Raw genomic sequence first — 12,065 nt, 5'->3', positions numbered from 1 at the left:
GATAAATGAGAATGCGCCTCTGGCTAATGAGGAGCTGTACTAATTGAGTTCTCAAGGCCACAGACACTGAAAATAGTCAACCTGGGACCACCTTATCAGCAACACAGCTCAGGTCAGGAAACACACTTGAATCTGCTTCCAGAGATGAGAACTCACACCCAGGAGCTCGCTGCCTATTGGTCCATCTGCCCTTCCTGATGATATATTTTCCACCATCATCTGTCAATATCCAGTGGACACATTCAGAATTCCTAGCTGATATCCTCCAAGTATTCTTTTTGTTTTGGGGTTTTTTTTTAGTCTTGAGTTCTTTTATTGGTACATTTTAGGTATACAATACATTTACATTTATCATTGGGTGTTTGTACCTGTACATGATGTATCTTGAGTCTTATTTTTCCCCATTACCTGTGGACCCTTCACCCCCTCCACCCTTTCCTATTTACATAGACATCATTTCCATTTATTTTTCTCAAATTTTTCCTTTCCCTTCTTTCCTTTCCCCTTTCCCTCCCTGCCCCCCTACCTCTTTGAAATTTTTTTCCTATTTAAAATTATCAGTTATTCATTTTAATCATTTTAACCCTTATTTGCACTTTTAGTTTCTCACACTAGAGAAACTATTTGCTATTTACATGTGTGTTCTATTTATTTCACTTAAGAGTGTGACCTTGATATGCATCCACTTGGCTATAAGTGACTCTAGTTTCTCATTCTTTATGGCTGAGTAGTACTCCATGTTATAAAAAAAACACATGTTCTTTATCCAGTTTCCAGTTGATGGGCACTTGGGCTGCTTCCAAGCTTTAGCTATTACAAACTGTGCCGCTATAAACACAGGTGGACATATATAGCTGTGGTATGATTCTTTTAATTCTTTTGGGAAGATACCCAGGAGGGGAATAGCTGGGCCAAATGGGACCTCTAGTCCTAGTTTTTTGAGGTGTCTCCATACTGATTTCCACAGTGTTTGGACCAGCCTTCACTCCCACCAACAATGGATAGTTTCCTTTCTCCCCACACCCCTGCCAGCATTTGTTATGGGTTGACTTTTTGATAGCAGCCATTGTTTCTGGGGTGAGGTGGAATCTCAGTGTTGTTTTCATCTGCATCTCTTGAATGACCAATGATGTTGAACATTTTTTCATATGTTTATTTGCTGCTTTTGCTTCTTTGTGTGAGAAATGTCTGTTCATTTCAGATGCCCATTTTTGAATTGTGTCTTTGAATTTGAGCGAGTCTGATTTTTTCAGTTCTTTATGTATTCTAGATAGTAGTCCTTTGTCTGAGGTACAGCTGCTAAAATTTTTTTCCCACATTGTAGGTTGTCTGTTAGCTCTGTTGGTGGTTTCTTTTGCAGTGCAGAAGCTCCAGGTATTCTGATGTTCTCCCATAAATGCTGAAAGAAATTGAAGTTCTTCCCTATATCCTTCCATTTATTTTCCTTCCTTTTTTTCTCCCTCACTTTCTCCATCCCTCTCTCCTTTGTTCCTTCCATCCTTCCTCGTTTTTCTCCAGCTCTTTATTTATTTCCCTCTTTAACTCCTCCATTTCTGAAGAAGATGAACTTCAACCAAATCTTAACTGAAATGTACTTAAGTCTCTAAGAAAACACGAAAGAAAATGTGTATAATCTTACATTAGGTGAAGATTTTTCAATCACAACATAAAAAGTCGATAAAAACAAATTATACATTTTGACTTCATCAAAAAATAAATCTTCCATTATCAAAAAATATTTTAAGAGCATAAAAGACATTCCACAGATTTGGACAAAATATTTGTACATTTTATATCTGTAAATAGATTTATTGGAAGGCTGGTATTCAGAATATATACAGGATTCAAAACTTAGAAAATACAATAAAAACTGGCAAATATTGTAAAATATACAGTGCATGTTTGTAACTTTATTCACCATGCCATGCAAAAGAATCAAGAACTTGTTCTTTCTATGTTATTCTAACATTGTACCCACTGACCGATGTTTCCCAACTCTCCTCCCTCATAACTAAAAAGAGGGTCCTGGAATTCTCTTACTACAAGAGAATATAAATGTTTAAGATAATGGCAATACTAATTTCCCTGATTCTATAAATATAAACATATATATGAAACAAAACATCACATTGTACCCCATAAATGTGTACAATCATCACATATCTAAATTTTTTAAAAGAGCAAATATTTCCTCAGATTGATCAACTATACAGAGAGCAAACAAACACATGAACAGAAGCTTAATCTTGTTGGCCATTAGGGAAATGCAAACTTAACTCAATACCCCACTATCATGAATAGACAGATCACCTAGGCAAAAAAGTCAACAAAGAAATACTAGAACTTAACTGAACTCTTGAAGAAATAGACTTAACAGATATTTAGAGCCTATTCCATCCCCCAAAACCAGAATACGCATTCTGTTCAGGTGTGCATGGGTCATTCTCCAAAATAGATCATGTAGTAACTCATAAACCATGTTCAAGTACATGCAAGGGAATTGAATGTATCCCCTGTACATTATCAGATCATAGTGCAATGAAATTGGAGATCAATAGCAAAAGAAACTGCAAGAACTTCATAAAGACATGGAAATTGAATAAAACTCTCCTGAATAACCAAAGGGTAACAGAGGAAATTAAAGAAGAAATTAGAGAGTTTCTACAACTAAGCAACCATGTCAATACAATACATCTAAATATATGGGACACAAGGAAAGCAATCTTATAAGGGAAATTCACAGCAGTGAATAACCATATTGAGAAACCAGAGCAAGCTCAAGTAAACAACCTAGTTCTGAACTTCAGGCCTCTAGAAAATAAAGAGCAAGACAAACCCAGAGTTTCTAGAAAGGAGGAAATTATAAAGATCAGAACAGAAATCAATACAATGGAGAATAAGAGAAAAATACAACAAATCACTGAATCAAAGAGTTGGTTCTTCAAAAAAATAGACAAAATTCATAAACCCTTAGCCAACCTTCTCAAAAGAAGAAAAGAAAAAGCCCAAACCCATGCAATCAGGAATGAAAAGGGTGAAATTACAACAGACCCAGCAGAAATCCAGAGGATCATCAATACTTACTTTGAGAAACTTTACTTGAATAAGATGGAAAACACAGAAGAATTAGACAGATTTCACTGCTGAATTCTACACGACATTTAGAGAAAAGCTAATGCCACTAAGGTTTAAACTCTTCAATGAAATTGAAAGGCAAACCTTACTCCCAAATTCATTCCTGGAAGCAAGCATCATCTTGATCCCCAAAGCAGAGAAAGACCCAACCAAAAAAGAGTACTACTGACCAATCTCGCTAATGAACATAGATGCAAAAATCCTCAAAAAGATACTGACAAACAGAATGCAGAAGATCATCAAGAAGATCATACACCCTAACCAAGTTGGATTTATCCCAGGGATGCAAGGATGGTTCAACATATGCAAATCAATAAATGTAATGCACTCTATTCACAGAGCCAAAACCAAAACCTATATGATCATCTCAATAGATGCAGAAGTCTTCTGCAATATTCAGCACCCATTCATGACAACAGTACAGAAAATTGGAATAGACACTCTTTATCTCAATCTGATAAAGCCATCTATGAAAAACCAATAGCTAACATCATACTGAGTGGTCAAAAACTGAAAGCTTGAATGTTAAAATCAGGAACAAGACAAGGATGTCCACTATCACCATTCCTGTTCAAAATAGTTTTGGAAACATTAGCCACAGTAATTAGACAAGAGAAAAAATGAAAAGAATAAACTGAAAATGAATGAGTTAAATTGTCATTTTTTGCAGATGACAATACTCTATTTAGAAGACCACAAGAACTCCACCAAAATTCTTTTAGACTTAATAATCAAATACAGTATAGTAGGTGGTTATAAGGTCAAGACTAAAAAAATCAATAGCCTCTCTTTACAAGAAGAACAAACTCATTGAGAGAGGAACTGGAGAAACAACTCCTTTCACAATAGCAGCCAAAAAACGAGAAATATCTAGGAATCAATCTAATGAAGGAAGTAAAAGACCTCTACTCTGAAAAATACAGCACTCTGAAAGAGATCAAAGAGGACATCAGAAAATGGAAAGGCATCCTTTGAACTTTGATAGGAAGATCCAACAGAGTGGAAATAGTCATACTTCCAAAACTGCTATACAGATTCAATTCATTCCTGATTGAAATTTCAACAGCTTGTTTTTACAAAACTTGAGAAAATAATCCAAAAATTCATTTGGAACAAGAAGAAACCCAGACTAGCAAAAGCAATTCCAGGCAACGAAGACAAGGTAGGGAGTATCATAATCTCCAACTTGGAACTATACTCCAAAGCCACTGTGATAAAAACAGCATGGCACTGGCAAAGAAACAGATCCTAACATCAATGGAACAGATTAGAAGATGCAGAAATAACTTCAAACATACTCAGCCACCTCATCTTTGAAAAAGGAGCCAAACACCGTAACTGGAAGAAAGATAGCCTTCTTTAATAAATGGTGCTGGAAAAACTGGGCTTTAACTTGCAAATGATTAGAACTAGACCCATGTATCTCACAATGCACTAAATTAAAATCAAAATGGATCAAAGGGATAAATATTAAAACAGAAACACCTATTAGAAGAGTGGTTAGGTAGAGCTCTTGAAGACATTGGCATAGGAAAAGACTTTATGAACAAAACCTCAGTTGCCTGGGAACTAACACAAAGAATCAACAACTGGGAACTCATCTTATTAAAAGCTACTGCATATCAAGAAAGGCCACCATCAGACTGAAGAAACAACCCACAATGTGGGAAAAAAAATTTTACCAGCTGATCCTCAGACAAAAGTCTACTATATAAAATATAAAGAATTAAAAATACAACATCCCCCATTTTAAAGACCAAATCAAAAAATGAGCATGTGAAATGAACAGACATTTCTAAGACAAAGAAGTAGAAGAAGCAAATAAACATGAAAAAATGCTCAAAATCACTGGTCATTTGAGAGATGCAAATGAAAACAGTGCAGAAATTTCACCTCACTCCAGAAAGGATGAATGCTATCAAGAAATCAACCAATAAAAATGCTGGTGGGGATATAGGGAAAAAGAAATCCCTCTCCAATGCTGTAGGGAGTATAGGCTGGTGCAACCACTATAGAAATCAGTATGGAGATTCCTCAAATAACTAGGATTAGAGTTCTCATTTTACCCAGGTATTCTCACCCTGGGTGTCTTCGCAAGAATTAAAAGAATCACAACACAGCCACATATGCACATCCATGTATATAACCACACAGTTTGCAATAGCTAAATCTTGGAAACAGCCCAAATGCCCATCAACTAGTGACTGGATAAAGATGTGTTTTTAAAAATAAAATGGAGTACTACTCTTCCATATAGAATGATAAATTAGAGACATTTATAGATAAATGAATGCACCTTGAGATGATACTCTAAGTGAAATAAATAGGGAACACATGTGCAAATTTCAAATGGTTTCTCTGGTGTGAGAAATTAAAGTGTAAATGAGTACCGAAATGTATAATAGATAACGTTAAATAGGAAGAACTTGCAAGCCAAGGACCTGAGTTCAATTCCTGGTAGCAAAAATAAATAAATAAATAAATAAATAAATAAATAAATAAATGTTAAATAGGAAGAAAAGGTCCAAAAGGGAAAGCAAAGTAGGGAAGGGTGTGGAGGAAAGGAAATGAAGGAAAGAAAAAATGAGTAAAGTAGAAAAAAATATAAACAATGTTTTTTTCAATAGAGAGGGGTAGAGGTGTTGAAGGGAGGGGAGAGGAATGGGGAAAAAATAAGAACAAAGATCTATCATGTACATGTACAAATTCCCAATGATGAATGTAATCATAATGGATACCTAAAATGTGCCAACAAACTCAATGAAGAAAAAAATGCATACTAAGGCTTAATGAATGTTAATATGCATTTTAAAGGCTATAATTAAAAAGACTAATGCAAATAAAAGGCTACAAAAATGCGTAGGAGCTTAGAATTCTCATACACTGTTGGAAAATATTTATTTATTTATTCATTTATTTTGTATATATTTTTATTGGTACATTTTAGGTGTAAAATATAATGACATTCATCACTGGAGATATGCACCTTTACATACTCTCTTAGTTCTTATTTTTCCCCCTTCCCCTGCTCTCCCTTCAACCCCTCTATCCTTCCCTATTTACAAAGACTATGTTTCCATTTTTTCATTTTCTCATTAATTCCATTCCCTTCTTTCCTTTCCCCTATCCCTCCCACTTCCCCCTCCCCTTTGCCCCTTTTCTTCCTATTTCACATTATCTATTATACGTTTTAGTCCTCATTTACATTTTCAGTTTCTCACACCAGAGAAACTATTTGGTATTTACACATGTGGGTCCTATTTATTTCACTTAAGAGTATCACCTCAGTGTGCATCCATTTAGCAATAAATGTCTCTAATTTATTGTTTTTGATGGCTGAGTAGTACTCCATTTTATAAAAAAATCAATCATCTCCATGTTAACCTCTCTTGTACATACAAAGTAATGTCTAGCAATCAACTAGAATAAATAACCTACCTGTGGCAGCAAACATAAGAGAAATGTAAAAAACAAGTAATTTGTCTTATAAAGCATCTATGGAATGATAAAATTTACATAGATTTAAAAATACCACTGTAGGGATGGAGACCTGTAGGTAGGGAGAGATGAGGGAGACCCCTGGAAGGAGTTTAGACAGATGGTTAAACAGGCTTAACCACCTGTGAAGAGCTGACATCCTGAGGTCACACTTCCTCTTTACATTGTACCCGCCAAAGCTAGGCTTGCAAAAGTTAAAAGGAAAAGAAGAAAACCTGACCTTAAAGTGTGAAAAGCCCCCCAAGACCCTTCCCCATCTTCCCTAGTAATCAGCCAAAGGACCGATCAAGAAGGAGCACCTTCTGCCAGAGATAGGATAGGCCCCCGACTACTATAAAGTCAATACCTCAAGCCCCAGTTCAAGATTGGCTCCTTTTCAGGCACCCGTCTGTCTCTGAGAGAAGGCAGCTGTATTCTTGCATGCTTGCTGAATAAAAGTACAAACTTTTCTTCTATGCGTTTGACCTGGATCTGATTCTTCCGAGTGGTTGGGAGAGTCAGACCCCAGATGGCAGGGACTCTTCTCCCATCTCCGCCCACAACATCGCCAATATTAATTCTTAATTTCTTATATTTCAAATACAAAAAATAACACTTCAAAGGCACTAAAGACCAAGGTATATACCAGTCATGAGCCAAAATGAACAAGTGGAAGGAAAAAGGTGACATGCAGTTGACCTCCAGGTGAGGGAATCAACCAAAGCCAAGTTCTTCATCTCTCACTCTTGCTCCCTACAGACTTGCACTGCCCTGTAATCACATGAGACTACACATGTTGATTAATAAGAAGCTTTGGATATTGAAGCCCAAGGGCCACAGAGAATGCAAATAGTCTACCTGTGGCTGTGCCCCCACAGCCTTGTGCAGGACCAGAGGCAGCACCCCTGACCTGGCTCAGTGACCAGCATTTCTACGCAGGAGCCAGGTGATTCTGTATCTTTCCATGTTCTCCAAGAACAGAGCACCCATTTATCTCCATCACACCCAGCCAAGATCTGAATGTCCTTCCTTAGTGTTGGCATCCAGGTAATGTTAAGTCTGGTGCTTTACCTTTTATTGATAGTGACAAGTGCCTGTCTATCAATCCCTGTTGTGGGCTAGGAGATGAGACATGAGGAACATGAGCAGAGCTAGGTCAATTGTGTGGCATATGCATAATTATCTTCAGATGTTTTCCTCTTGTATGCAGCAATATTGGAGCAGTTTTCATTCTGTTTATGTCTAACTCTAATCCTCAGTTACTCACCTTGAAGGATATTCTCTAATTCTTTGTCCTATATTTGGTAAGTTGCAAAGGTATATGGATAGCTCTTTTTACTGTTCCCTTTCCTGCCTCATTATAAAACACATCCTTCACTGACACTTTTACTGGTTTATGAATTTTTCACAAGACAGTAGGTGAAGAGGAAAGCAGATCCCAACGCATATTAGCTTGCATGTTGGTCTACAAAATACTGAGAATTTAAAAGACTGAACAGCACAGAAAAAAAAAACCAGAACAAATAAATGCATATCCTTGCATCTAGTAGTAGCCAGGGTTAATATTTTGTGTGGAGAGTCCTTTCCTTTAAACAACAAAAAACATGCATAAACTTAGCAGTTATGCTCCACTGCATCTTCCTTCTTTATGCAAAAATATTTAACTTGATCATCCTTCATATGTCCTTTTATTTTTTACAGATTGCACAATGTTAAATAACAATATGAGTCTGTCCATAAATATGTATGATGTACATATATGTGTGTGTACATATGGAATGTATTGATATATAATGTGATGTAGTAAGGCATTAATATAAGACAAATTCATTAAAGTTAATCATACAAAAGAGTACCAAAACTAAAAGCTGATTAAATACACTGTTTTTGACCAATCAATGAAAAAAAGCCCTGTATAATAAATAATGCTTTGATATTTAAAACAAGAAGGTGATTTGCCTTACATGTGAAAACTTTAAAACAAGTTCACCTGAAAGTAGGCTAATGAGTAGTAGTTACTGGGAAGAATTTGGAAGGGAAGGGTAATAGAATAGTGCATAACTTTGATCAGTACATTCTGTATGCAAGTATGAAAATGTCACACTAAACCCAAGTAATATATGCAACTATTACACATTCAATTTTTAAAAAGAAAAAAGAATATGATGTATAGATAGAATCACAGTATTGAAACTATAGAGGGATCATCAATATCAATTTCAGTGTGGTTAGTGGTTGCATGGGGAAGGGTATACATGATTCTCATGTGATAAATAATATATAAGTGTAAATATGCATTCTCTAATTTAACAATATATAATGTAAACATGGTGATATAATGTCAAATAATGGAGCATGGTGCACATTCAGGTCTCTTGCTTTTGATATCTTTTTTTGAATACTTGAAATATTTTATAATATTTAATAATTTAACATTTGTGATATTTCAAAGCATTTATATATTAACATGTTCTAAATGTCCTCCTATGCAATTAGTTTTTGTTTCATATTTTTAATATTTTGGTGGCTACATCTAGATCTGCTTTCTTTTCTTTTTTTTATTCAGTACTGGGGATCAAACTCAAGACCTTGTGTTTGCCAGGCAGGCATGGCTCCAGTGAGCTACATCCTCAACATTTAGGACTGCTTTATTTATTCTAAATGCTAGACAATTTATTGAATAAACATAGAATGTAGATGGATATCATTGATGTTCATTGACTTGTGCACTTTTCTTGCTTCTTTATATATGCAAGATTCTCAGTCGGAGTTTCAGTACACTGATTCTTTCCTCCAATGTGTGGTCATCAAACAAAAGGTTTATCTTAAATAGTGTTCTCTGCACCTTCTCTTTTTACATTTTCTCCTTAACATCACTTCCTCTTGTTAGCAATTTTAGCAGACAGTTCATTTGTATCCATGACAGAAACAGATCACAGTAGAAGTTTTCATTTTCATCTCTGCAACATACCCATAACATTTTTCAATGGTTTTCCCATTATACAAGTGAGGACACTGTGCCTTCTCATACAATTTAAAAATTTTCTCATTTACAAAGCAAGCACTGGAGCACTTCTTTCTCAGTTAAAATATTGATTTTGGCAGTTATTGTCGATTTAGATTTAGTACAGTTTGCTTTTAGGTTTTTTGCTAATTTAAGACCTCGTGGCAGATACTCAAGAGAAAAGCCACATATATATTGTTTCATATTTGATTCCTATTAGTTGGTACAAGGTTTTCAGCAACTAAAATTTGTATAATCAGGAGAATACAGGGGATGGTAAAAAAGGTGATAAATGAGAGATAAGAAGAAGGTGAAAAGATTAGCAATTTTACTTCACTTAACAATATACCTTTCTAAAAGGAGCAATGTGATCTTTATTTCATGTCCTGTTTTCCAATCAGCCTCTTCAAAAATATGGACTCAGAAAACCACACAAGGGTAGCAGAATTCCTACTTCTGGGTCTCTCAGAGGATCCAGAGCTTCAACCCTTTCTCTTTGGAGCGTTTCTGTCCATGTACCTGGTCACAGTGTTTGGGAACCTGCTCATCATCCTGGCCATCAGCTCTGACTCCCACCTACACACCCCCATGTACTTCTTCATCTCCAACCTGTCCTTCACTGACATCTGTTTCAGTTCCACCACAGTCCCAAAGATGATTATGGACATCCAGATACAGCATAAAACTATAAGTTACAAAGGCTGCATTATCCAGATTTGCTTTGTTCTGACTTTTGGTGGGCTGGAAAACTTTCTGCTTGCAATGATGGCCTATGATCGTTATGTGGCCATCTGCAATTCCCTTAGGTACACAGTCATCATGAATCCCCATCTCTGTATCCTACTGATTGTATTGTCTTTGTCAGTCAGCATTGTGGATGCACTGCTTCACACTCTGATGACACGGCAGCTGTCCTTCTGCACAGACCTGACAATCCCACACTTCTTCTGTGAACTTGCCCAGGTCATCAAACTTGCTTGTTCTGACACTTTTATCAATAACATCTTGGTATATTTGGTGGCTGGCATATTGGGTGTTGTTTCTCTTATTGGGATTATTTTCTCTTATGTTAACATTTTCTCATCCATCCTGAAAATGCCTTCAGCTAAGGCAAACTATAAAGCTTTTTCTACCTGTGGATCACATCTCTCAGTTGTCTCTTTATTCTATGTGACAGGTTTTGGGGTCTATGCTAGCTCTGAATTGACTGGGTCATCTAGTAGTTCTGCAGTAGCTTCATTGATGTACTCTATGGTCTCTCTACTGATGAATCCATTTCTCTACAGCCTGAGGAACAGAGACATGAAAGAAGCCTTGAAGAAACTCATCAGACTCATCAGGCTCATCAGCCTTTTTTGAGACTGTCTCATATGCTTTGACCTTGAGCTTCCAGAATGAATGAAATTACAGGAGCTTTGAGTGAGCCAACATAATAGACATTTCCACAACCAAGTCCACAGGCTTCAAAGTTTAGATGCCATAATGGTAAAGGATGTTTAAACTTATATTTGAAAACTGACCGTAGTGTTCTGTGGCACTGTAACTTGTGAAAATTCATGTGAAAATTCTGAGCTTGATTTCCTGGTCATTTTGCTTTGAAGCAAGAACACGAGCAAATGATTCTTTCTGTACCAATGAGGGGGTGCTTCTCAGGAGAATGTTAGTGACACAAAGACAATAGGTCAAAGGTAGGAGCTAAATAAGAGTTTCACTATGGGTAAAGAAACAGCCTCAAACTATTGATAGTACCATGTGTATGGTTCTCCAGAATTCTTCTTACCCGAAGATCTATTTTAATTCCTACTCTGATCTGTAGGTTTGCCACTTGTTCCACAACAATATATTGTCCTGACAGGCTTTTATTCTGTTTGGGGAAAACCTGAAACTAGAAGCATATGTTAACACAGGAACACCACAAGTTATCAAATGCCTGCATCAGATATCTCTTCTGTTCTCTTAATCTATCAGAAGCTATGTGACAATTTGATGCTGAAAGAAAATACTTCAAATATCTGTGTGGTTTCCTTTTTATGAAAAATAAACAACAAAAGTTTAAGTTACCATGTTAGGAACATGTGTTTCCTTGTCTGTGTGTGTGTGCATACATGTGTGTGCATGTGTTGTGGGAGAGGGTTTGATTCTTTTTCTTCCATTGAACTGCAATCATGAACCAATATGTCATGCAGTAAATAAAGGTTTAAAAAATGTTGTTGGTATATTCTTAGTGTACATAATACTTGTTTTCAACTCCTACATATACATATCAAATCTTGACAATTTTTACCTCTCCTCACTTTTTCTTTCTCCTCCTTTCCTCAGTTAACCTTCCCATCTCCACAAATCCTACATACCCTTTTCCTAGCATCTCTTATATAAATAATTATATATAGCAAAATATATAAATAATTGTAAAAAATTTTATCAGTATATTTTATGTATATAATATAAT

At 36.0% G+C, this 12,065-nt stretch overlaps 1 protein-coding gene across 1 annotated transcript; it reads left to right on the top strand.

The window, feature by feature from the left end:
• Window positions 1-10,030: 10,030 nt before the first annotated feature.
• LOC101712981 (olfactory receptor 7G3-like) lies at window positions 10,031-10,975 on the top strand. The gene has a single exon (XM_004870729.1). The coding sequence runs from the start codon at window positions 10,031-10,033 to the stop codon at window positions 10,973-10,975; it is 945 nt and encodes a 314-aa protein (XP_004870786.1).
• The last annotated feature ends 1,090 nt before the right edge of the window (window positions 10,976-12,065 follow it).

This window comes from Heterocephalus glaber, unplaced genomic scaffold (assembly GCF_053883595.1).
Source record: "Heterocephalus glaber isolate CG9 unplaced genomic scaffold, H.glaber_assembly_v1.0 deba00001532, whole genome shotgun sequence".
NCBI classification, from domain to species: Eukaryota; Metazoa; Chordata; class Mammalia; order Rodentia; family Bathyergidae; genus Heterocephalus; species Heterocephalus glaber.
The sequence above is the reverse complement of the archived record's forward strand: the minus strand, read 5'-3'. Positions and strand labels throughout refer to the sequence as shown.

Bases quoted from the DNA above. Each gene is read 5' to 3' on its own strand.
- LOC101712981 (XM_004870729.1), top strand. From the start codon at position 10,031: ATGGACTCAGAAAACCACACAAGGGTAGCAGAATTCCTACTTCTGGGT.